Consider the following 24,317-nt stretch of genomic DNA (forward strand, 5'->3'; position numbering starts at 1 on the left):
AAGTGAAGCTTCCTCTCTTTATCTAAAGGTATACAAGAAATCCCAGAAAGACAGGATGGAAGCCACCTCGGGCAAACATAAACTTCCTCTGAATTCCTATGCTTTTCAGTAGGAATGCAACCAAAACAACCCCAATTGCAGATAGCACTCTCTGTCATAATCAAAAAGAAATGATTTCATAACCACTTTAGAAAACTCTGAACAATGTACACAGTAGAGCACAGTGGTTAAGAACAAGATGCTAGAACCAGCCTGACTGCCGCCTGGACCCTGACCCTGCCACTTGGCACCTGTGTGTGCTGAGGCACTGTGCTTTAGATGTAGGTACATGCTTGTAGCAATCCGTAAAATGGGGGATAATAACAGAATTTACCTCATAGGGTGATTTTAATGAGTTAAATCCATGTGATTTGGCCTCAATCCATGTCCTTTGGATTTAATGAGTTAATATCATGTACATAGTCCATGCTTAAAAAAGTGGTAAGCAAAAAATGTTGACTCTTGTTAATTTCCCTCTGCCTTCTTTATTCTTTATTTTTCAACGATTCCCATTTTAATAGTTCTACTCCATGGTTCCCTTCTTTGTTACTACTTTAAGTTGTTACCAGTTCTTCACTTTTGTAATTATTGCTGCCATAATTATTTTTCTCCTTTCAGATTATCTGCACAGGTTAATTTTAAAGTAATGGCATTATTAGGTCAAAGAAGATGGACATGTTATATGCTCACAGATCTTCAAAACACTGAACCAATTAGAGCTACTACACATTAGTGGGTCTATTTTGCTAGAGTTTTGCCAGGATGATAAAATTGTTATTAATGTACTACAACAGCAAAACAATAGCTAGTTTAATTCAAATGTCTTTAATTATCAAGATTGAACAGCTCTTTTCAAATTTAAATTACCAAATACAATTTTTCTTGTTTGATCCTGTCCTTTGGCCATTTTCCCTCTGGGAACTTAGCATTTATAGACAATTTCAAGGTATTTTTATGTTTCAATGTGAAATCATAGGTGTCATGTTATTATATAAATGAGCCAGAGATGGCCCTTATATATTGGCCCCTATGTTATTTATTTCTTTCCAATAAGTCAGAACCATTAGCTCAAACCCCATTTTTTTATATATGTAGTGGCTTTAAATATAACCCTATGAGCCTATCTTCAGTCATATAGAGCCTGCCTGCTTTGTATACTCCCAAAACTACACCTGACATCTGCCAGCCATGGATAAGACAAACCCTGGGGCTATAGAAAGTCCCAAGCTTCTGCTGCCCTGTGGAACTCTCTGACCTGGACACGACATGGCTCAGGGACATGACCTAGACACACAACACCCCTCACTGATTTCCTTCTCCTCTTCCCCTCTGCAGTGCCCATCTGCCTCATCCCAGGCTTCTGCAAGAACTTCTGTGACTCTAAAAATCAATCCTGTCAAAGTCCTGCCCACATAAAGCCTGTTGGGCGCTACTGCCACCTGGTGGTCATGTCTTTTCTTTGGGTAACCCCCACATCCTCAAAGTAGATACAAGAGGCGAGGAGAGGATTCCAGTGATGATCAAGGAGTTGACATGAAGCCTCCCTAGTCAGTAGACAATCAGTTGGCAAATGATATGGGACGGCCTTAAATGATTGAGAAGCAAAACCTGGACTGGCTTGGATTCAGTTTAAGCATGGCTTTACCCTGTGCTAGTTGGACTTATCTTTTTTTTTTTTTGGTACCGGGAATTGAACCAGGGGCACTCAACTACTGAACCACATCCCTAGTCCTATTTTGTGTTTTATTTAGAGACAGTTGCTGAGGCTGGCTTTGAACTTGTGATCCTCCTGCCTCAGCCTCCCAAGCCATTGGGATTATAGGCCTGTGCTATAGTGCTCAGCTGGACTCTGTCAGTACCCGAGTGAACTGACCATTCAGAACTGACCACTGGGGTCAGAGGTGCTGAGCTGCCCTAAGAAGCAGGTCAGAGCAGCTGCCTGTCCTCTCCCCTGCAGGCAGATCTGGATGCGGTAAGGCTGTGGGCTTGAGCAGCAGGGAAGAATGCCCCTGGTTGAAGGGCAGGCCATTCCGATCACATAGCAAGTGACTGCAGGAAGAGCCCCCTGTGGCCAGGCTGGTGGTGTGGGGTACTCTGAGAAAAGAGAGTGTCCTAATCCCTGGCAGATAAACAAGGCGACAAGGTAGACATCAAGTCGCGGCTGGTCTCCTGAGTGCAGAGGGAGAGAGGCTCTGGAAGCAGCCAGCAGGTCTCTGCTGTTGTGACATGCAATTATGCTGCTGCGATGTCATCATTCTAGCCCCTCCCTTGTGGGACAGAGAGCCAACCTTTGGGCTGAGCTGGCAAGTTTTGTTTAAAGTGACTAAAGTCAAGGAAGTCCATGTCCTTGCTCCTCCCAAGCAAGACCGGGAGCATTCCTGGTCAAATGGCTGTAAAGCCCTTTCATGCTGTATTTGCAATCTTGGAAATCAGAACACTCAGTTTCATTTCTGATGAATAAGTATTCCACGTACTTAGAATTATTAATAAAAATTTTGAGCACTTTTTTTTTGCGGGGGTGCTGGGGATTGAACCCAGGGACACTTAACCATTGCACCCCCAACCCCCCATATTTTTGTTGTTTTTTTTTTAATTTTGAGACAAAGTCTTGCTAAGTTGCTAAGGCTAAATTGCTGAGACTGGCCTTGAACTTGTAATCCTTCTGCTTCAGGCTCCCAAATTGCTGGGATTACAGGCATGCGCCATCGAACCTGGCATTGAGCACCTTTTATATACTTTATATAACAGACACTGTTTTTTGTTTTTGTCTCATTTAATCCTAACAAAAATCCTATGAGCTAATCTACTATAACAGGAGAATTAGGGCTGAGAAGTTAACTTCTCTAAGTTCATAGTTAATGTGACAGAACTGGATTTGGACTCCATATTCTGAGCTGCTGTCCTCCCAAATATGCTGCTTACATAAAGCATTTCAAAGAACTACAAGTTAAGGCAAAGATAAATGTGAGAGTCAGAGAGAGAGAAGAAACATACTGTTGCTTTAAGTGAAATCAGCCCTGAGTTGGCTGGTGATTGGTGAAGAGGCAAACTACGAACTGGCCCATCGGTCTTACCTGGCACCCGACCAGTTCCTGTTCCACCACCTGCTGCATGTCTGCGTTTAATGTTTCCGGCTCAAATGCCACGCTGGCTTGTTGCAGCCACAGCTCCAGCTCGGCCACCTGGGTCTTGCAGACATGGAGGACTTCTACAGGCCGGGCCCTAGTTCTCTTCACTGAGGTCTCAAAATCTCCTGGCTTATCAGAAAAGTCCAGAGCTGCAGCCTTGATAGGAGAAGTGGGACCCTAAGATAAACCCAAAGATAATCCAGCAGTGATGAGCCAGGAGTCCAAAGATTTCAGACTTGGGCTGGCAAAGACCTGTGGACCCACAACCTTTCTCCCCAGTTAAAAGAAACAAAATAAGAACAGAAGAAGGAAGAAAGAAAAGAAAAATGCACCTCCACACTCATAGCAACAATCACGTGACCTGGTGGCACAGGTTTCCAAGCAGCCGATCTGCATGTACACAGGTACAGTATTCCTGGGCACAGAGGAAGCGAATGGGCTTTCAGTTCATTGAGCGGTGAGCCCCAGGAGAGAGGTGAGAGTGTGGGAGAGAGTGTGGGCATGTGGGTGTGTGTGTCCCAAACACCGCAGGAACTGGCCAGTGTTTAAAGTTGCATGACCTGGGATTAAGCAATGCTTACATTACTCTGCACTCTATTCAAACAGGAAAAAACAACAAAACAAAACAAAAAAACGACCTATACATATAGCAGGCATACAATGAAATAAGCCAAGTAATGAGATTATAAAGGATTTTAGCTTTTCTTTCAACATACTTGCTATTACTCATCTCAACTTCTCCCCGGTAAAAATTGCTTGAGTCAAGTTATGAACTTGAGCAGAGGAATCTGAAAACTTTCCTCCTCTTCCTCAGAACAAATCTCTAAAATAACTTTCACCTTTGAGATCCTCAAATATTATTGAGTTAGAGACCAAGTACTTAACATAGAAAAAATGATATATTCCATTCTACTGTCATGTATAATTGACTGTAGAACAAATAAAAAAGAAAAGAATGATGTGTTCTTTCATATTGAAATAACTGGGCTGCTAATCAATGCAACAGCAAAATTTCTCCAGTTAGCAAATGAAAGTTTTTTAATAATTATATCGGATGTTTTCAATTTGGAGGGGGAAAAAAAAGATTTCATACAAAGAAATACTTGCCTTCCACCATATTAATTATCCTTCTCTAGAATATTGAAAAAGTATATCAGCCCTTGGAGAGAAATTCCTTTAGTTTAATAAAGATTTATTTTGCTGAATGAAAGAATCGTTCCCTATAAATATTTTATTGTAATTTTGATAAATTATAATGTTATCCATAGAAGACTTTGTTAGCAAGTAGTAAAGCACAATCTGGGTCAGGTGACAAACTTCTAATAAGAACTGCTCACACATGCATACCCTAATTCAATGCAAATGCACATTTCTGAATATTTGTGAAATTTTATTTAAACACAAAACTTTCAATGCAATTGAGTGAAGAAAACTGGTAGGTGGTAATAAAATCACGCAAAGTATGAAAATATCATTCATTTACACACTGATAGTGTTACGAAAGCTGGTTTGGAAGAAGTGTCTCTGGGTTGAATTTCTTCCCTCTGACCATCCATTAACTTCATGCATATTGCTCTTTTCTGCAAATCCCTATTTCTCTTCTGCCTTCATCGATCTGTGTTTATAATTTTATTCAAGAATCACCCTCTTAAAGACATTTTCCCCTGACTTCTGTTTTCCTCTGAACTTCATATACAGTCAGGTTTAATACCTGGATTCACTTATTTCAATTTTCTTTTTTTAATCTTGATTTTTTAAAAAAGCAACAATTGAGTGGTATTACTGCAAACAACCAATTTCTAGCCACCTGATAAATCCCCTTCTTTTCTTCCTTTGTATTGGGTTCTTGAACCCAGGGATGCTTTACCACTGGGCTACTTCCACAGCCCGTGTTATTTTTTATTTTGACACAAGGTCTTGTTAAACTGATCAGGCTTGTGATCCTCCTGCCTCAGCAAACCACACCTAGCTGATTAATTATCTTCTACTTTTCAGTTATTACTTAAATCTTACTGGAAAAGACTTGGGGATCCCCTTTCTTTGCCACCTGACATAGCAACCTGTGAATATTAATTAATTGATAATAAATGATTTGCCATCTGGCTTCTTGATGTATCCAGACTTTTTGGTGCCCCTGCTATATGCCACACACATTTTAAAAGACATTTTGTTTCTTTGCTTTCTCACTAATAAAATCACTGAGGAAATAAGCAAGCTGGATGACTAATCTGGGCTTTATTGGCTGGTAATTTGAACCTGAAGAGAATCTAAGGGGTGTGAGGTAGGAGAAAAAAGATTATTTGCAACCGTAGAAACTTGCAAAGCTGAAAGTGGCCTCAGGAACCTGCCAGTGAGCAGTTTGCCCATGTCTTTTTTTTTTTTTTTTTAAACAGTCAAAGACACCTGAGCCTGTGTGTCATCAGTTCACATGCCTCCCACCTCACCAACTTGCTTCTAGTTGTCCAAGGTCAACAGCTCTGTGATCTTTAAATTATGAGTCCCTAGTTGTTTCCCTAATAGCATCTCAGCAAAACAGCTTCCCTGGATAATAGCCCCAGATTCTAAAGGCAGAAATCATGTAAACGAAGGTCTTCTAATTGTACACTGTGGGAGGCTTCAAAGCATTAGCCACAATTGTCACGTCTATGACATAACTAAACTAATAACACTAACCTTTACTGAGCTCTTATTATGCGCCAGGCACCGTGCTAAACATGTAATAAAGACCACCTCATTCCTTCACACTGCAAGCCTGTGTTTAGTCCCAGTACACAGCTGAGGAAATCGAGGCTTTGGGAGGCTATTCAAACGGCCTGTGGTCACCCAATTAATTAGTAAGTAGAACCAGAATTAACGTCCTGTTTTCACCCTGCTGTGGAATCTACAAATCCACCTTTTGGACACAATTTTACTAGCTCTCTAGTGTCCAGGTTAACCCCTCAGGGAGTCTCACTGTTGGATTTCTGTATAAACACATCACACATCTAAACAACGGGACTGTGGTTAAAAGGCAAGTGAATTTACTGGCTACAGTCACTCTGCGTACCAAGGTATCAAGCCTTCAAGTTTACTCCTTCTATTGAGTCAATTCTACAAATACCTGTGCATCCTCCTCACTTTGCCCAGAGTGAGAGCTTGCCTGCCTGAAGGGCCGCGTCCACCTGCACAAGCACAGACCTGCGACACGCTGCTGGAACGGCATGGCAGTCTTTATTCTGTGAGGTCAAGCCCACTTTGGTTTCACTTTCTGTATTAAATATTTATTCTTCAATACAATCTGGGTCACAGATGACTCTGAATTTTACTAAAAATTGCACAATTCTCGTTTGGTCAGTGCCCTTGATCTCTAAACCAAAAAGTCTGCAGAGGCTAATGCTTGGCTGATGACACAGGTGGCCTGGTCTCTGGAGCTCCCCATTTCCCTCTCTGGCTGTTGGGTCAATGAAACGGAAATGACCAAAGGCAGGAGGAAAGGACCCTGACTGATCCAAAGAGGGCTTCAAGAATCCACAAGGCACCCCCAGGACAAGAGTTCTGTTAGGAAGAAAATATGAATGTACCTACACAGACATCAGTTTAAGAGAGTCACGGGGGCCTTCCGGTGGAAAGCTCAAGTTCTAAACCTGGAGGGAGAGGTTCTGGGTTTCAATCTTCACTCTGCCACTCAGGAGCTGTGTGGCCTTGGACAACCGAACGTCTAAGTCTCCTTCTGTCAACTGGGGCAACAGCAGTAACCACCTTACAGAGCTGACGTGAGGATGCAGAGAGAACACATGTAAAACCCCAGGGCCTGGCCCAGAGGAAGTATTCAGTGGGTTTTTGTTACTCTCCCCTTACCTCTTTCTCTTATCATCACCATTATGTGCTGTTGACACTGCCAGGGCAAAACAACCTGCCCACCCACCCCCGGAGAAATACACTGCGCAGAATGCCCGCTGCAGCCAACGCACAACTGAAGCTACGTCTGATTTTTAATTAGGTGTCAAAAGAAACATTAATTCTGGCCAGCAAAAGACAAAAACAAACAAAACTATGGGTGAGGTCAGCAACTTTCTTAGACAATAAGTACTGCCAGCGAGGGTTAAGCTGCGACATTTGTCTGCCTTGCTAGGCACATATTGTTAAGAGAGACAGAGAATGAAAGGGAAGAAGGGCAAAGAGGAATAACAATTTGACAACTCATATATATATGCAAGGACAAAAAATTGGGAGAAAAGACTGAAAAGGAGAAGGAGGGGAGAAAGCAGGTCAGGATCTTTTTGGGTCGGTGAGACCCATGGAGCTTTATTTCCACCAAAACCAACCTGGATAATGGCTCCCCAGAGGGCCTTCTTGAGAAACAATGTGCACCACAAAAATATCTCAAATGAAGAAGGGGAGACTGGAAAATTCTGCAATTGATTCCTTACTCTCCCAGTGACTGCCAGCGTTTTACTCTCTGAATTTTGATTTTCTCTTTTGTAAACTTGTGGGCAAGCATTAACCCGCTTCATCTAATCCAAAGATTAAACAGACAACAAATACAAATGCCTTTTATGTAGTAGGCCGTTAATCAACCTTAGCTCTTCTCCACTTTCGTTGCCCCCAGATGCGGTGTGTACAGATGGAAGAAGTCACTAACGGGAAGACTACTTCACACCCCAAAGGGTGACCAAGTGGAGAAAGGTCTCCCTGCTTCATGCCATGCAGATTTTCTATGTGAATGATGGCGAATCTTCCATTTCAATAGCTTGAAAGCACACATACAGACATGAAAGTTCACAAAGAACACTTGGATTGGCACACAAAGGATTGCAGAACCCAGAAAGCTGGTCACCTCTGGCGACAGTTCAGGTAGCCAAGCAGTTGGCTTGTTACTGACAGGGACTTACCTCTTCTGTTTGGTTGAGCTTCGGGGAAAATGCTAGGCTTTGCTCAGTGTTTAGTGAGTCTGGTGCCAGAATTTGTACCATGGAACTATCACAGGTGCTTATTTTCCCATCTGCCTCCTACAAAGAAAAGAATCAGACATCCAGGAAAGGTCTTTCCCTGCTGCCAGAGTAGCCCCTCTTCCTGGCCTGCTCATTTGCAAATTGACTGCTTGCAAAAATGTCCAGAGAATTCAGGTGCATTTAGAAAAGAGTTAGTTTGTTTTGGTGGGGGAAAAAAAATCAGCTTCCTTTGATTTGTCTTTATTTATATGACTTAAATACTCAAAAACTCTCTTCTTAATGAGCACATAAAGGATCCACAGAATTAAGTATTTAAGCAGATCATTCTGAGAGTTTAAATGAGGTTCTATGATAGGGGCCACATTTCAAATAATGGGAGAAAAGATGAACTTATTAGATATAAGAATAACTATTGAGATATTTTATGAAAAATATAACAAAAGTCTTTGTCTCACTCCTGACAATGAATTCTAATTGTATCTAATATTGAAATGTAAAAGCTAAACCATAGAAATTGTAGAGGTGGGGAAGGGCTTTGACAACATAGGAAAAGAATGTTAGTAGAGACAATATTAAAAAAAATAACATAATGTGCACCACAGAAGAAACATAGTCTAAGTTAAAAGAGAAAAACTAACTGGGATAAAATGTTATGCTCTCAATATATTAATCTTATAAATTAATAAGTTAAACATCAACTCCTACAGAGAAAAAAATGCAATGCTATGCACTAGCAATTCATGAAAGAATTACAAAACCCGACAGATTTCTAAAGGGAGATTCTCAACATTCTTACAATATAAATTCAATCTAAACCACTGATTAAGGGGACTAAAACCCACTTCACGACAGCTTTTGATTATTAAACCAGATGATATATTTAAAGTATTTAGTAGCTTTTAACAAAATGTTAGCTCCTCTTTACTGGGCACGATAACTGCTATCAGACACTAAGAACTGAACCAAAACTAAAGGCAGAACTTTAGATAAAATTGCAAAGGTAGGTAAGGATCATGAAAAACCTGGCATGCCAATAAGTTTGCATTTTACTAAATTGATAATCAGAATCCATGAAGGATATTAAGATGGAATTTATTTAGTGCAACAGGTTTTAGAAAAAGCCATCTGTGTTGTGTAAGATATACCAGAAAAAAAAAAATAACTGGAGGTTGTAAAACCAATTAGGAGGCTATTCCAACAGCCAAAGGAGAAATAAAATTGCCTCACACAGGATGAGAAAACAAAGACTAGGAGGAGAGGGAGATGAAGCTTCAGTGGGTGTTGCTTGGCTACTGACTGAATATGAAGATGATCATGAAGTTTATTCTCCTTGGACTGGGAAAACAGTGGGTGCCACTAGTAGGCACTGAGAAATTAGGAGGAAGAGCAAACTTTGAAATCCATTTGGTCAAATGGATTTGAGAATATTCGTCCCAAATGAGAAGTCTATCAGGAGGGTAGACACGTGGAACAGACTTATAAAAGCCATGACGGGCAATTTGAAGTGGGAATCAGCGGCACAGAGATGCCAAGCACAGGGGATGAAATCACCAGGAGACAAAACAGAGGGAAGGAAGAGGAGGAACGTCCGGGGAATACCTCGCGTCACAGACAGAAGAGAGGGACAAGGAAGGAGACAGAGGGTTCACAGGTAGAAGAGACAGGAAGTGAAGAATCAGGAGGACACTTCAAGAGGACGAGGTGGCCCATAACGTCGGACTCTGGCAAGATCAAGAAGGATTAGGACTAACACAAGGCTGAAGTTGCATTCTGGAAGTCAATCACAGCATACACACATCCAGAGGCAGAGCACAAAGGGACCCAGGGAGCACCAAGGAAAAACATTTAGTGGGACATGAATGAGGAAGTACAGTAACTGATGTGGGAAGCAGGATTCAAACAGTCCATGAATCCAAGTGCCATAGTTGGCCATGGACGGGACATCTGCCCGTAGAACAAAACTGTGTCACGTATAGGCCTAAGGATGTGGTAGGCCACACCTGAGGAGAGCTAGGGGCAACAGAGGGAAAGGGCCAGCAATTTCCCCTGTAGGATCTCAGGAGGTTCCATGGAGGAGGCAGAAGTTGAGATGGGTCTTAGGGATGGGGAGGACGCCTCGGGCAGCATGGAGGAAAGGCAGGCCAGGGATGCCAAGCAAAGAGCCACTCGAGGGACAGACAGGTTGGGAGGATTGGTTTGTTTGGGGGAAGGGGGTTAAGAGGGAAGAAATGCACCACGAGGCAGAAAGTGAAGATGCAGGTGTAAGCAGAGCATGGTGCCAGTGATAATGAAGGGTTGGTCTGGGAGCTGAGGGCCAGGAGGTGGGAGGAAGAGGTGGGGGTCACGGTGACGATGATACAGTAGCAGGCATGCTTCAGAAGCAAAGGAAAGACATTACTGCTGTGAGGATGGTCTTCCAAAGAGAGGATATTGCCTTTTATTTTGAAAGATTAGAGAAGAATCTAATGTTGTCAGGAGAAAAAGGCTTACTACATTAATTTATCCTACATTATTTTTTTTTTAAGAAATTATGGAAAGACCCTCACTCTCCTCCCTCCTCCCCTGACACACACACATTTTATCTACTCCCAAAAGAGAGGAGTGATAAATGCCTTGGCAAAACAATGTGACTTAGGTGAATTTTGAAGTGACTTTTTCCTCAGAAAAAAGGACTCTCTCGCTATCTATTGAGTGAACAACAGAAATGCAAGACATTAGCAGGTATTTACTAAGTTGCGTTCCATTTGTGCAAATGTAATGGCGAGAAGCTTTTAAACATTCACAACAGCCAAAATGAGGAACCAACTTCAGTCTCCATCATGGATGAATGGATAAAGAATATGTGGTCTGTATATATTACAGAATACTATTCACCCTTAACATTGAAAAAAAAAAATCCTACCATTTGCAATGACACAGATGGCCCTGAACAAGAATATGTTAATATGTCAATAAGCTGGACACAGAATGCTAAATATCACATTATTTCATTTACAAATAGAATCTAAAAAACTTGAAGCAGAGGGTAGAATTGTGGTTACCAGGGACTGTGGGGAAGCACTGGGAGACACTGATCAAAGGATCCAAACTTTCAGTTAGGTAGGAGGAATAAGTTCAAGAGACATTACCATAAAAAATGACTATAGTTAATAGCAATGTATCATCGACCTAGAGAATACAGAAAGAATAGATTTTAAGTGTTCTTAATGCACACACAAATGATAAAATGATAATTATGCAAATCAATGCATATGCTAATTAGCTCAATTTAGTCATTCCACATGGTATATATGTATTTCAAAGCATCCCACTATCCACTATAAATACATGCAATATTCATTTGTCAACAGTGACAAAAAATGCAACACAGTTCTAAGCATTCTTTTAAATAAGAACTTTTCTTAAAAAAAAAAAAAAAAAAAGAACTTCTTTTCTTTGACTTACTATCCCTTATTTTTATTCCTCATTTGGGACACATCTGTATTTTAAAGTGGAGGTGCTGAATGAAAGAAGAACAAAGGAAGAGGGGAAAGGGAACACAAATTGGGGCAAAAAACAGCTCCCTGTCCCCACACCCCACCTCTGAACATGATATACCCAAGATTACCGGAATGATGGTTGCTGAGGAGGAGGATTCTCCATCTTCCTCCAAGCCCAGGTCATGCTTCCAAAGTACAGGCAAAGACCTTGAAGACGGCTCTGCTTTCTTATATTCATTCTAAGACAGTGATCAGTTGGTTAGCAGAAGGAAGTGACACCCTACCCTCCTAGACAGCACTCTCCTTGTCTCTCTCATGCAAGGTTCAATTTGCTGGGCATCTTGACTGTAGGCCTTGATTCCACACCTTCTCCTATATTCCATTCACTTATTTTGCTAACTAAGTCATATTTCAAATGTGGTTGCAAATTCCTGAAGCGTAAAGAATATTTTTTAAAGTCAGAGTAAGCTCAAGTCACAGAAAGGAGATCTTTGAAACAATACTTAGGTACTTAATTTGTTTTGGTAAATGCAATCTTAAATGCTGTGTTTAAAATAACATTCCAATAGGTATAAAAATGCTTAAAAATCACTAATTATCAGAGAAATGCAAACTAAAACTATAATGAGAGGCCGGGGGTGCAGTTCAGTGGTAGAGCTCTTGTCTAGCATGAATGAAGCTCTGGGCTTGATCCCCAGCACCACTAAATAAATAAACAAAACAGTGAAGATATCATTTCATACCTATCAGAATGGCATTTATAAAAACATGATGAAAAATAACAAGTGTTGGCGAGGATGTGGAGGAAAGGAAACTTAAATACTGTTGAGGGATAGTCAATTAGCTATTAGGGAAAACAGTATACAAGTTCCTCAAAAAATTAAATGAGAAAGCCACCATATGATCCAGAAATACTACTATTGGGTATATATCCAAAGGAAGTGAAATCAATCCATTGAAGAGATATCCGCACTTCTGTATTTATTACAGCATTATTCATAATAGCCAAAATGTGGAATCAACCTGAGTGTCTATCAATGGACCAATGGACAGAGAATGTAATGTGTAATATGTATCTAAGTGTGTGTGTGTGTATATATATATATATATATATATATATATATATATATATATATGAATGACAGAATACTACTCAGCCATAAACAGAAGCAAATCCTGTCATTTGTAACACATGGAGGAACTAAAGGGATATTTTATTAAATGAAGTAAATAAGCTAGGCACAGAAAGACAAATACTGTAGAATCTTGCTTATATGTGAAGTGTAAAAAAGTTAAACTTGTAGAAACAGAGAGTAGAATGGTGTTTATTGGGGTGGAGGGCATGGAGGGAGGTTGGGGAGATGTTGGTCAAAGGATGAAACATTTCAGTTAGACAGGAAGAAGATTAAGAGATGCCAATAACAATATAGTGTGTACTTGCAAACTGCTCAGAGAGAAAACAGAAAACGGTATGTGAGATAATGCATACATGTATTAGATGGATTTAGCCATTCATAACATCCTGAGAGACAGAGCACACTAAAGTAAATACCTATCTGAAATTAAATCATACTGAAGTGTCTGAAGTCCCCTCTGTTTTGGCCCTTGGTATTGCCTCTATTTTCATGATTCTCTCTGCCACAAGGGACATAATCAGATTGTGAAGCTGTCAATGGTCAGAGGACATGGTAAACCTACATTCTTCTTTATCCTAACTCTCAGCCACACTGAGTCCTAGGACACTGTAGGACAAGAGGTCTGTTCTGCATGACAATGGACTAATAATTGGAATAATAATAATACAATCTATAAAACGAGCATTAAAAACTGTCTAGTCATATCTGAGCCATAGAAACTGTAAGAAGCTGCGATTTTCTACCTTTTAGCTTAAGACACATGATAACTTTAGTTTTTAAAGTATGGAATGGAAATTGGTGTCCGGGAGTTCAAGTGTGAATGTCTCTTTTAACCAGTTGTAATGAAGTAGTAACAATTAGCTGTATTCGTCACTAACATAGCACATGACCTTGACAACACTATTTTAGACCCCAAAAAATAACTCAAATAAAGTTGTAAAAAATAAAGTTGGAAAAATAAAGTTGCAAAAAATCACATGGGAATGCCAACCCAACAGCCTACTCTTAAAACTTCAGAGAATTCATTCAGAAGTCAGGACATGAGAGAGGACTTCCTCTTCTCCCTCTGCCAACAAGTGCATCTGAATTACATTTCTCTCCCTTGCACAGGGTGAAGTAGGTTGAGATGCACTTAACGTTAATAACAGGAGAACTACTTCAATCATCCTTTAACAATATCAATATTTTTAAAGAAATAAACATTCTTTTTAAGATCTTTTCTATCACCTTTTTAGAGATCTGGTTCTAACAAACTTTCATGAGAAAATCGTTTTCCTTACTTCACTCTTCAGGGAGCCTTCCTCTGCCTCTTCCTTGACGGCTGGCAAGAATGACATGGAGCCTGGTCTGTCCAGCTGAAAGGGGCACAGCAAAAGGACACCTGCAGTCAGCTTGCACATCAACATCGCCAGGATCCTGGCCTGGCTGCATTTTTATGGAGCTAATTTTTTACTTACTTTAATCCACGATGCCCACCCAGCCTCTGGGCCCTGTACCTTTCCGCTCATCCAGCCCGACAGGCTGGCACAGTCCAGTTCCCTCTCGTTTGCGTGGCTTCCTGGGGCCCTTCATCAAACAACTGAAGAGTGTGATTCACTGATGTGGATTTGGAGAGGGCCCCGAGAGAAGGTGCCGGGCCACTTCTGAGTCTGCCATGGGCTGACTATTCCATAGGATGATACTTCAAAGACGGCTCCCTACCCATCTGCCCGTGGAATTTCATAAGCACATCCTTAAATAACTCAAGCATAAGAATTCTGGGTTGAGCCCAGAACAAACACACCCTGAGGATTTATGTTCATTAGTAAACAACCTCAAGTGAAGTACTTCCACTTCAAAAAAATTCCTTTACTATGGGCCATAGACCGAGATACAACAAGTTGTTCAGGTGAAAAATATTACCCATTTAACACTCTTGTGGAATGTGGGACCAGTATTCAAGTAAAGGGGTTCCTACCTTCCACTCAGACACATCCAGCTCAGCCGCTCCACCATCCTCCAATGCTCTGGCTGACAGCACGTCTCCTTCTTGCTGTTCTTGCTTCAAATGCTGGTGAAGGTTTAATACGGCAGCCTTCAAGTCCACCAATAGGTCTTCTTTTTTCTGGTTTAAATGCAGAATCTGCTGTTCCATACTTTTGATGTCTTCCTGTACAGAAAGAATATCTGCATTGTTTAGAAGTCTGAAGTCTTTGGATGTGCATAGGAGCCAGCTCCCTTCAGTAAAAGAGATAATAAATGGTTCCAGGCTGTTTGGTTGGCAAAGCCAGGAACCACTCTCTGGTATAGTTTAGTTCCTTCCCAATCTGGCTGCATTTCCAAAGGATGTGGGTAGGTTACCTTAGCTCCTCTGTAGACCTTGCAAATCAGAATATCTGGAGGTGGAGCCAAAGCATGAAAACTTGCAACAGGCTCTATGGGTGACTGTGCAGAACAGCTGGGGTGGAGAGCCACTGCCATAGTGGCTAGCAATAGGACTGGTGGACCCAGAATGCAAAAGGCCAGGACCCAGGGTCTGCACTTTAACACAGAAGGGCTGTCTGCCTACTTCCCATTTTGTCACATAAAGTATTACAAATGCATGTTTTTAGGAGATATGTTCTCATGTCTGCCCTAGAGATTCTTAAGCAGACTAACATTTGAGAATGGCTAAGTGAAAATACGCTTAGAAGTTTCATTCTTTCATTATTGCCTTTGAAAACTTCTTCAGTATTACTATATCATTTACTCTTTCCACATCCAAGCTTACTATCAAATGGGAGTAATAGTTACCTTGCAGTACAACTTACTATGGGAATGATGGAGAGATGAGTCCAAATTTCATAATGTCTCTTTTTAACATCTGTGTTGGTATATGCAAATAATTTTTTATATATGGTAGATATGCAAATACTATCTGTCTACGAGAATTATAGAATTAATTATAGAATCCTAGTTTTGGAAGGAATAGCAGATGTTGTCTAGGCTAACAACCTCCACTTTAGCACCTAAGAGTTATCCAACCCGTGCCTGAACTCCTGCAATGAGTGCTGATCAGAAAGTAGCCTGTTCTTTTTAGGAAACTTTCATGTGTTTAAAATTTGTTTTAGAGCAGGAGGTATATCTGGGTGGTAGAGCATTTGCTTAGCATGCACCAGGTCCTGAATTCAATACCCAGCACTGACAAAAGAAAAAATATATGTAAAATAAAATTGTTCCTAATATTTTCCTTAAACCCTTATTTTTTCTATGCATGTACTTATCTATCTAGCTCCATTGTCTTAAAGATATTTATGGTTATTAATTTTTTTTTTATTTTTTTACAGATGGAAAAGTTGCACGTCTCTACCTACAAGTAAGTTCTGGAGTCTGCTTCCAGAGGAAGCAGGTGATGTTTCTAAAGCTGCAGCATGTGCCAGAGCAGAGCTGGGCTTCCCCAGGACTCATGTGTGATTGCACACATTCCTACATCAACATCCCCATTCTGTTTGAAGTCAAAGTTCCCATTATCGCTAGTAGCAAATGATAACTGTCAAAATTAAATCTGGGTTGGGAGTGGATTGTGTCCTATTTTCAATAAACACTAAGCTTCCAAGGTCAAGTGCCCCCCCCCCAAAGTTTTGACAGTCTTTAGAATAACATTTGGGGAACAGAGCAGGAGGTGCTCAACCTCTCCCACTGTGGAGACACACAGGGCCCTGAGTAGCCAGTTGCAGGTTGCGCCTGCAGACCTCTGGGACCACAGTGCCCGAAGTGGAGATAATTTCCATAATGCTACTAAAATTACTTGCCTTTTTGCTGTGTTCACATTTGTTCCGATGGCACCAAAACAACAGTGGGTAAAACTACTGTTACCTTTTATGAATCAAGACAGACATCAACTCTATCAATTAAATTCTTCACTATGGTAGACTTATAGTAGGAAAAAAAGAAAGAAAAGTGCCAGTCTCACTTTAGATCATGCTTGATAAAGATAGATATCTTTAAAATTCTAGTGACAAAATAGGAAGCATGTCCAAAGTACTTTTGTTACCTACCAAAGTATGATGGTTGAGGGAAAGGATTTTTATGAATGTTTGGTTCTGATTGTGAGCTGAACTACCTACCACCCTGCCCCAGTCACATGAAATAAAATAGCTGAGAAACTATACTTTTACTTAAATGCTATACTTAAAAGCCTCTTCTGAAAAGATAGGAGTTTTATATTGATCACTGCCAACATTTGGAAGATCTGGGCTCCTACAATGAGTACTGACCAGAAAGTAGACTGCTCTTTTTAGGAAACTTTCATGTGTTCAAAATTTAGTTTTAGACTGGGAGGTACAGCTGGGTGGTACAGCATTTGCTATACTGTCAACATTTGGAAGATCTACATCATTTAGTGAAATAATATTTTCTAAATGATCAAATATGGTATTTCAAAGTTACACACAGTAGAAGATCCATTCAAAGTATAAGAAAAAACAATGGATTTTTTAAAAAAATCTTTGTTTTTTTAATGTGGTGCTGAGAATCGAACCCCGTGCCTCACGCATGCTAGGCAAGCGCGCTACCACTTGGGCCACATCCCCAGCCCCAAAACAATGGATTTTAATGTAAAAATATAGAAAGTTCATTAATGTGGCTACAGATCCCATTTATAACTAGCCTATGAGTAACTTTCATTTGTTGGGTTTAATGCACTTTCAAAGAATATCCACAGTTATTCAAAAGGGCGGTTATTGCTCCCTTTTCAGAGTACACTGTCTTTGAGAGGTTGGATTGTCTTTATATACTTTGAACAAAATTAATAAAATAGCCGGGTATGGTGGCACACACCTGTAATCCCAGCAGCTCAGGAGGCTGAGGCAGTAGGATCATGAGTTCAGACCCAGCCTCAGCAACTTAGTAAGGTACTAAAGCAACTCAGTGAAACCCTGTCTCTAAATAAAATACAAAAAAAGGGCTGGGGATGTAGCTCAGTGAGAGAGTGACCCTGAGTTCAAACCTCTGTACTATTAAAAAAAAAAATTGACAAAATAGAATGCAGAGGTAGATGAGAATCTGTCTTCTATTATGCCAGACATTAAAGAAATTTACAAAAATGTAAAAGAGTCACTCTTTTCATAGTGTTTTGAGTGACATAATTATATTCATAAAAATGTTATTTCTATTAACATGTGTTTATGATTGCTATTTTAAAATAAACTAAAATATTTTTACTTTTCTGAGTTTCAATCCCTATGTCCTCAGATATACAAACAAAAGCTCTTTGTAGTCCTCAAATTTTCTCATGAACACAGAACTTGACATTTTCACAGTATTGAATCTTTAACACTAAGTCTGTGTCATTGGTTCCACCCCTTAATGACTATGTCACCTTGAACCTCTCTGTACTTTACCTTGCATGTTAAGTAACTTGCTTCTGTCTCACACCTAGTAAATGGTATAACCTTGCTTTGTAGTGCCACATTAACTACCTGCCTGCATCAACTGGATCACAGGACAAAAAACACAGCTCTCTAGAATCCTTGGTATATAATCATGTTTTTAAATACAGAAGTACTGACTTAAAAATCAAGACTGAAACAGTGGAGGATTGACAGGCAAACCACTGTAACTGGGTGCTCTGGACATTATTAATTATGGCAAATAGAAATACAGCCTGGCATATGAAATCCTTCATTATAATGGTGTCTGGAGTTTTATTACTTCTAAAGCCCAGCCTGCCCACACCGCCTAACTACCATCCCAAAAAACCAGTCAGAGAGCCAGGTTGTCCAAATAATCAATGCCACACGAGTCTCTTTGAGATCAGAGCAAATGCAGATCAAAATATATCATGTTGAGGCTGTGAGCACTTGAAAAGCTCCCCATTAAGGAAGAGATGTGGAAGCTCCAGTCCAGTTTCTGGGGCTAGAACTGCCCAGCCTACGATTTTATCATGCTTCAATAATGACATTATACAATCCTCTATTTTATGAAACAGGAATGGAAAGTAAAGGCACACAATAAATAGCTTTCATTGGAAAAAAGAAGTCAGACATACTGCTGTAGGCACTAAATACCAAGGGCTTAAACACTACTTATTACTATTGAATGAACTGATGAATAAATGAATGAAAGAAACATACCTGTACTTCTGGAAAGTCAACAGCTTGGTCTGGTGACATATGTTCAAGGGAGAACTCCGTTGAATAATTATTTAAGATTCGTTTCAAATTTTCTATTTCTTCATTGCATTCATTAGTCTGTCTTATGACTACCTACAAAATAACCCCCCCCCCAAAAAAAAGAAAAACTGTTGTCATATCTAAGGACTAGATTAATGGGCTATTTTCATTATCTATCCCCATGATAAGTTCCAATCAAATGCAGAAAATATGCACTTATACAGATTTCAACAAGAAATACCGAATCTTACATTTATATTCTAAATATATTGCAGATATATCCTAAATATCATCTACATTCTAAATATTAAGAACGTTGGCAAAACTGGCCTGACCTTCCTGCTCTCCTAGGTGAAGGGTCACCTTGGGCAGTACAAATCTAAGTAGACACACCTTTTCTCCAAAGTATTTCCAATCTAGTGGGCTTATTCTGGGAAGCCTATTATGGCATATTAACATAAAGTTGCTAAGGTTTATGACATTACTGCTATATCATATTCACCATTTTAATACACAATCCACATGGAGCTTTCCAAAAGAACAGTGACATTACTGATTCAGAAGGAACAGGGCATGAGATTGGAGTGATGATGATGAACTTTCCTGGTTCAGACCTATCCTCCCCAGTACACCTTAGGATCAAGGAGGCGCATTTTGTAAGTAAAGAACTGAAAGTTCAAGAGCAGTCTGAATTTGTAAAACTCACCAGAACAGCACATGGAACCTGATGTTAAGGGAACAGAGCTCAGACCTATTTGTGAGCGAAAATGGTATGATTCAAGAAGGATGAAAGATAAATGGACTTCAAAAACCAAGTCTAGATACTTCTTTGGTATGCTTTGTTGTGAAGCAGAATATCTTTTGAAACTACGAAGTTTCTGGCCAACATATAATGCTTCCTTGTATTTTCTTTAATATTTAACCATAATTTTAGCTGCAGGCTGGAAATGAATAACTACGTTCACTGCACACACCTGTTCCCAGTCTTCAACAGTGAACTACATCTCATTACTCTCCCCAAAAGTAATTTGTCTTATTTTCCACAAGGAAGGCACTTGTAATATCTACAGTAAAATTAAAGGAAATGTCCCATATTCTAATGATTTTCATTTTCACTAGCTTACTTAGCTTTGAAAGATAGGAGGGGACATTTGATTTTCACCAACACAATAAGATAGAAAATTTTAACAGCACAGTTTGATACCGAACTTGGCAAAAAAAATAAACAAATAAAAATAATAAATAAATAGCATCTTCCATCATCCCCTTTTCATCTTGTGAGGAAGCTGCTTTAAAGCATAGTTAGGAATTGTTATTTTCTCTTCCTGTCCAGGAGACCAATAAAGCACCAAAAGATTAAAAATACTACATCAAGTTTGATGTTCTTTTCTTCTCTTACATTATTAAAAAATTAGAACATTGAGTGCTATGTCTTTTTTCTCTCTGTGAGTGTTAGAAAATGACACCAGCAGATCACTAGCCAGGCCAAGAGGGACTGTGTGAGGTAAGACTCAAACCAGGGAATACAGGATGAAACCTTAGGATGATCGAGTGGCAGCCACAGGCACATGAAACTTAAGAAGGAACAAGGTATTGTGGTGGTCAAAGGTAGGATGCAGATGTCTACTAAGAGGGTCTGTAGAATTCAAGATCTTTCAGCAATTTTCTGTTCTTATAAGAGTGGTTGTTGATCTAGGAATACATGCTAAAGAAAAAAAGTCATTTCTGACCAATGATGATTCCTGTCTTGAGAATGGTGATCTAACAAAATTTAAGTGGGAGAAAAACATTCTCTGGAGAGAGGATGAAAGATGTTATCAGCTAGAAGGAAGAGACCCTTAATAGTGAGAAATGAAACCAAGGGTCCAGAAACTCAAACTTGTGTTATATTTGTACACAAATTAAACCTCTATGCAGGTTAACTCTGTAGCTGCTCAGCAAATCACTTAACACCCTGACACCAGACTCCATGAAGACTGTAAAGTGCCTACCCTCTATCTACTCACACGCTGGGTAATAAGATAATAAGATGAGCTGATTGCTAGAAATGAGCAAAATGGATATAGACAGACCTGTTGGCTTCCAGAGACTGCAAATGCCTGGTTTAGGTTCAAATCTCTTCCCACAGCATTGTACCAACATAGGTTTTTAACAGGTGTGGAATGGAATTAAATAGACCAGGACTATGCTTTAATGTCTTCAACCAGAGTAAGGGCAAGAATGAAGGAAAACAACCTTAGCCCCATCTGGGCAAGAAATTAAGCTCTTCTATCAAATGCCACCTTCTTGATCATAATTATTTCCAATTAAAATTGAGAACAAAACTAGCTTTTGCTGAACATTTTTATCCAATAGATTGGTTGCCATTGTAAACTGCTCACCTTTAATAACTCATTTTGTTCCTGAGTCACGTTTTCCAATAGTTTTACAGCTTGCAAAAGCTGATTTGTCCGCTGAAACACAGGCAGAGGTTTTGTTCCTGCCTGGGGTAGCCTCAGTTCCACTTGGTAAGACACTATCTCAGCAATGGTTTTCTTCATGGGGCGTATATTTTCAAGTATGACCTTAATAACACAAGAAAAGCATGGTACATAAATGAAGAAAAAGACCACTGCTGAGTTTAATTATTCAAAATTAAAATACTGAATACTTTACAGTTTCAATATTTAAAACATTTCCTTAACTCAGATTGAAAAGAACCATTGCATCACTTGGGATGTGAGAGTTAAGGGTCTCGGGAAAGAATGCCTGGGGTAAGAGCAATTTGCCAGTATTTACTTGTGCACTTGGATGGCCTTTTGCTTTCTTCTCTCCCTTCCTCTCTGTGTGAAATTGTTGTTTAGCCCTGCATATTATCACTAAGCAGTGGGCTATCAAAGGGCAAATTCTGTATCTTACCTTCAGAGCAACTGCACAGAGCTTCCTACATAGCTCTCAAAAATGCTTATTAAATTGAACAAAATTGTCCAGAAAATTTTTAATTCTCAGGAGTATAATTATATTTGGCTTTAATCAACTTCTGATCCATAGAATCTGGATCAATCTGCCTACCTACCTACATATCTACCTAGGTAATTTGCAGGGGACTGAATCCCAGTGCCTCACATATACTAGGTAAGCATCCTATCACTGAGCTACATACACAGGCCTTTATATTTTATTTGGAGACAGAGTCTCACAAAGTTGCCCAGGCTGGCCTTGAACTTGAGATCTTTCTGCCTCAGCCTCCAGAGTAGCTGGATCACAGCATGTGCCACCATACCTGGCTCCTAACCAGTAAATTAGGAGAAATTAATCACTTCACTAAATACTTCTTCATTTAATCTTCACAATCCTCTTGGGAAAGCATCCTAACCTCCATTACAGAGGTGTCTGGAAGTTAGAAGATTCAAATAAGGTGAGATTGTAAGAGGCATGGGTGGGATTAATACCCAGGCCTGCCTGATCTCAAAACACAAGTTTTTGATCATCAGGCTAAGGAGGAATCAAAGTCTGTCTCAGTTCCTGTGCTAGGAGCTCCATATGCACTGTAACTAGAATGTAATGACTTCAATCCTAGTGCACAGATATGACAAGGTACATACACACTCGAGTTCATGCAGCTAAGGAAGCAGTGTTATAGTGCTAGAACCCATTTGAGCCTGGCTTAGGTGCTCAAGTTCTTTAGACTTGAAGGCAAACTTACCTATACAATAATTACCTTTACACAGGTAGCATTATGAGTATAATTTAAAGCATTTATATTCATTCATATCTATTTCCAAACCTTATTTTTGCTATTATTCTAGCAAGATGAACACTTTGGGGGCTAGGGGTTTAGCTTAGTGTTAGAGTACTGTCTGAGGCATCAGGAGGCCCTGAGTTCAATTACCAGGATCATAAGACAAAACAAAACAAAACAAGACAAATACTTGGTTCAAATCACATTATTACATATTTTTAACAGACATAGCAGGTATTATGAGAATACTTTTTATAATGATCTATGCTTACCTCTCCATGCTTAAGATGTTCTTCAGGTGAAAAATCAAATATTTCTTTTGATAACAGGATAGTTCTGATTTTTGAAACTTTTTTCTCCATAGATTTTACTTCGGATTCAATAGCAACCACATCCTAGAATTTCAGAAACAGAACCAACTTATGCAGTATATGCTGTAAACTAATAATACATAAAACACAATTTATTGCCATTAATTCTATTTTACACTTAGCCAAAGAATTTGCTACTTATATCTCTTAAAAACTAGCCAAGTGCTACAAAGATAATTTTCACTACTTTCAATAAAAAATGTCATTTTACTAATAGCATATTCCACTAAAGAGCATTGCCCTACACCTTGATATTGAATTAAAATAATCATAGAGCTAATTTTCATTTTCTCATGAGAACAAAGGTAATATGCATCCAAACCATTTTTTAAAAAAACTCTTGTTATCTACAGACTCTTTATCGTTGGAACTGTTTAAACACTTGAAAATAGGTGGGTCTGATATTTTAAAAATTTCTACCACTTTAAGTAAAATGATAAAATTACCCTTGAAAAACTACACACAAAGATTAGAAAACTGACCAGATTTTTTAAATCAACCCTTGATAAAATATTTTTTAAAACATTTTTTATTACTCTATTACTTTATTTATTATGTGGTGCTGAGGATTGAACCCAGTGCCTCACATGTGCTAGGCAAGCCCTCTACCACTGAGTCACAACCCCCACCCTTTTGATAAAATATTGCCAAGCAATATTATAAATGACTTTATAATCTACTCAGATTTATTTAAATAATAGATCATTTGTCTAGTGGTTATTTCTCTAGTTAGTGTCAACGTCCAGAACCTGGCCAAGAACCTTAAATGCTACAAAAATCAGTTAAAATATGCGCTATAAAATCTAGATACGAAATGCATATCACTGTACAAGACCCCTCAATCTGACTTTGGAGATCAATACAGATCCCTATAGCAGTAAGATGGTATGGTTAATGATGGAGATTTTAAAAATCCCATAAAAATAGCCTAACGGTTTCCAATTCTAGCAGTTTGGAATCACTCATCATAGGGTAAAATAGACCTTCATTCGCATGAAGCAGACAGTAAATACAGTGACTGTCTATAGTAGTCCCCCCAAATTATGAGAAAATGTTAAAGTACACTGAAATAATTTTCTGTACCTACTGTTTGAGAAGGTACATAAAATTTTTCTATGTATTCCATGGTAATTTCTATCAGAAGTTGCAGATGCACTCTAAAACTTTGGACTAGGTTTCAGTAACCAAGAATTTACTTCAACAGCTACTATTCCCCGAAGTTACAGGAGTATGGAATACCACAGAGAAACGCAAGGTAAATAACAGAACTAACTGTAAAGGCCTTTATCAGGTGACTTTAAGTAAATGCCTCATGTATTTCAAGCAAAAATTACTTAAAAATTCTGTGATGGTGTGTGTAGCTCAGTTGTAGAGCACCTGC

The 24,317-nt window shown here is 39.3% G+C and overlaps 1 protein-coding gene across 1 annotated transcript in view; it reads right to left on the reverse strand.

Moving 5' to 3' along the window:
• Positions 1 to 22,916, reverse strand: part of Syne2 (spectrin repeat containing nuclear envelope protein 2) — a 119,412-nt gene extending 96,496 nt beyond the window's left edge. The window contains exons 1-7 of the mRNA XM_026385107.2: positions 22,838 to 22,916; positions 21,226 to 21,408; positions 18,806 to 18,937; positions 14,671 to 14,862; positions 13,994 to 14,068; positions 11,706 to 11,816; positions 3,114 to 3,344 (exon numbers count right to left, since the gene is read on the reverse strand). Coding sequence (XP_026240892.2) covers positions 3,114 to 3,344; positions 11,706 to 11,816; positions 13,994 to 14,068; positions 14,671 to 14,862; positions 18,806 to 18,937; positions 21,226 to 21,384 — 900 coding nt within the window. The 5' untranslated portion in view covers positions 21,385 to 21,408; positions 22,838 to 22,916. The remainder of the gene's footprint in view (positions 1 to 3,113; positions 3,345 to 11,705; positions 11,817 to 13,993; positions 14,069 to 14,670; positions 14,863 to 18,805; positions 18,938 to 21,225; positions 21,409 to 22,837) is intronic.
• Between the last annotated feature and the right edge of the window lie 1,401 nt (positions 22,917 to 24,317).

Source organism: Urocitellus parryii, chromosome 6, assembly GCF_045843805.1.
Source record: "Urocitellus parryii isolate mUroPar1 chromosome 6, mUroPar1.hap1, whole genome shotgun sequence".
NCBI lineage: Eukaryota > Metazoa > Chordata > Mammalia > Rodentia > Sciuridae > Urocitellus > Urocitellus parryii.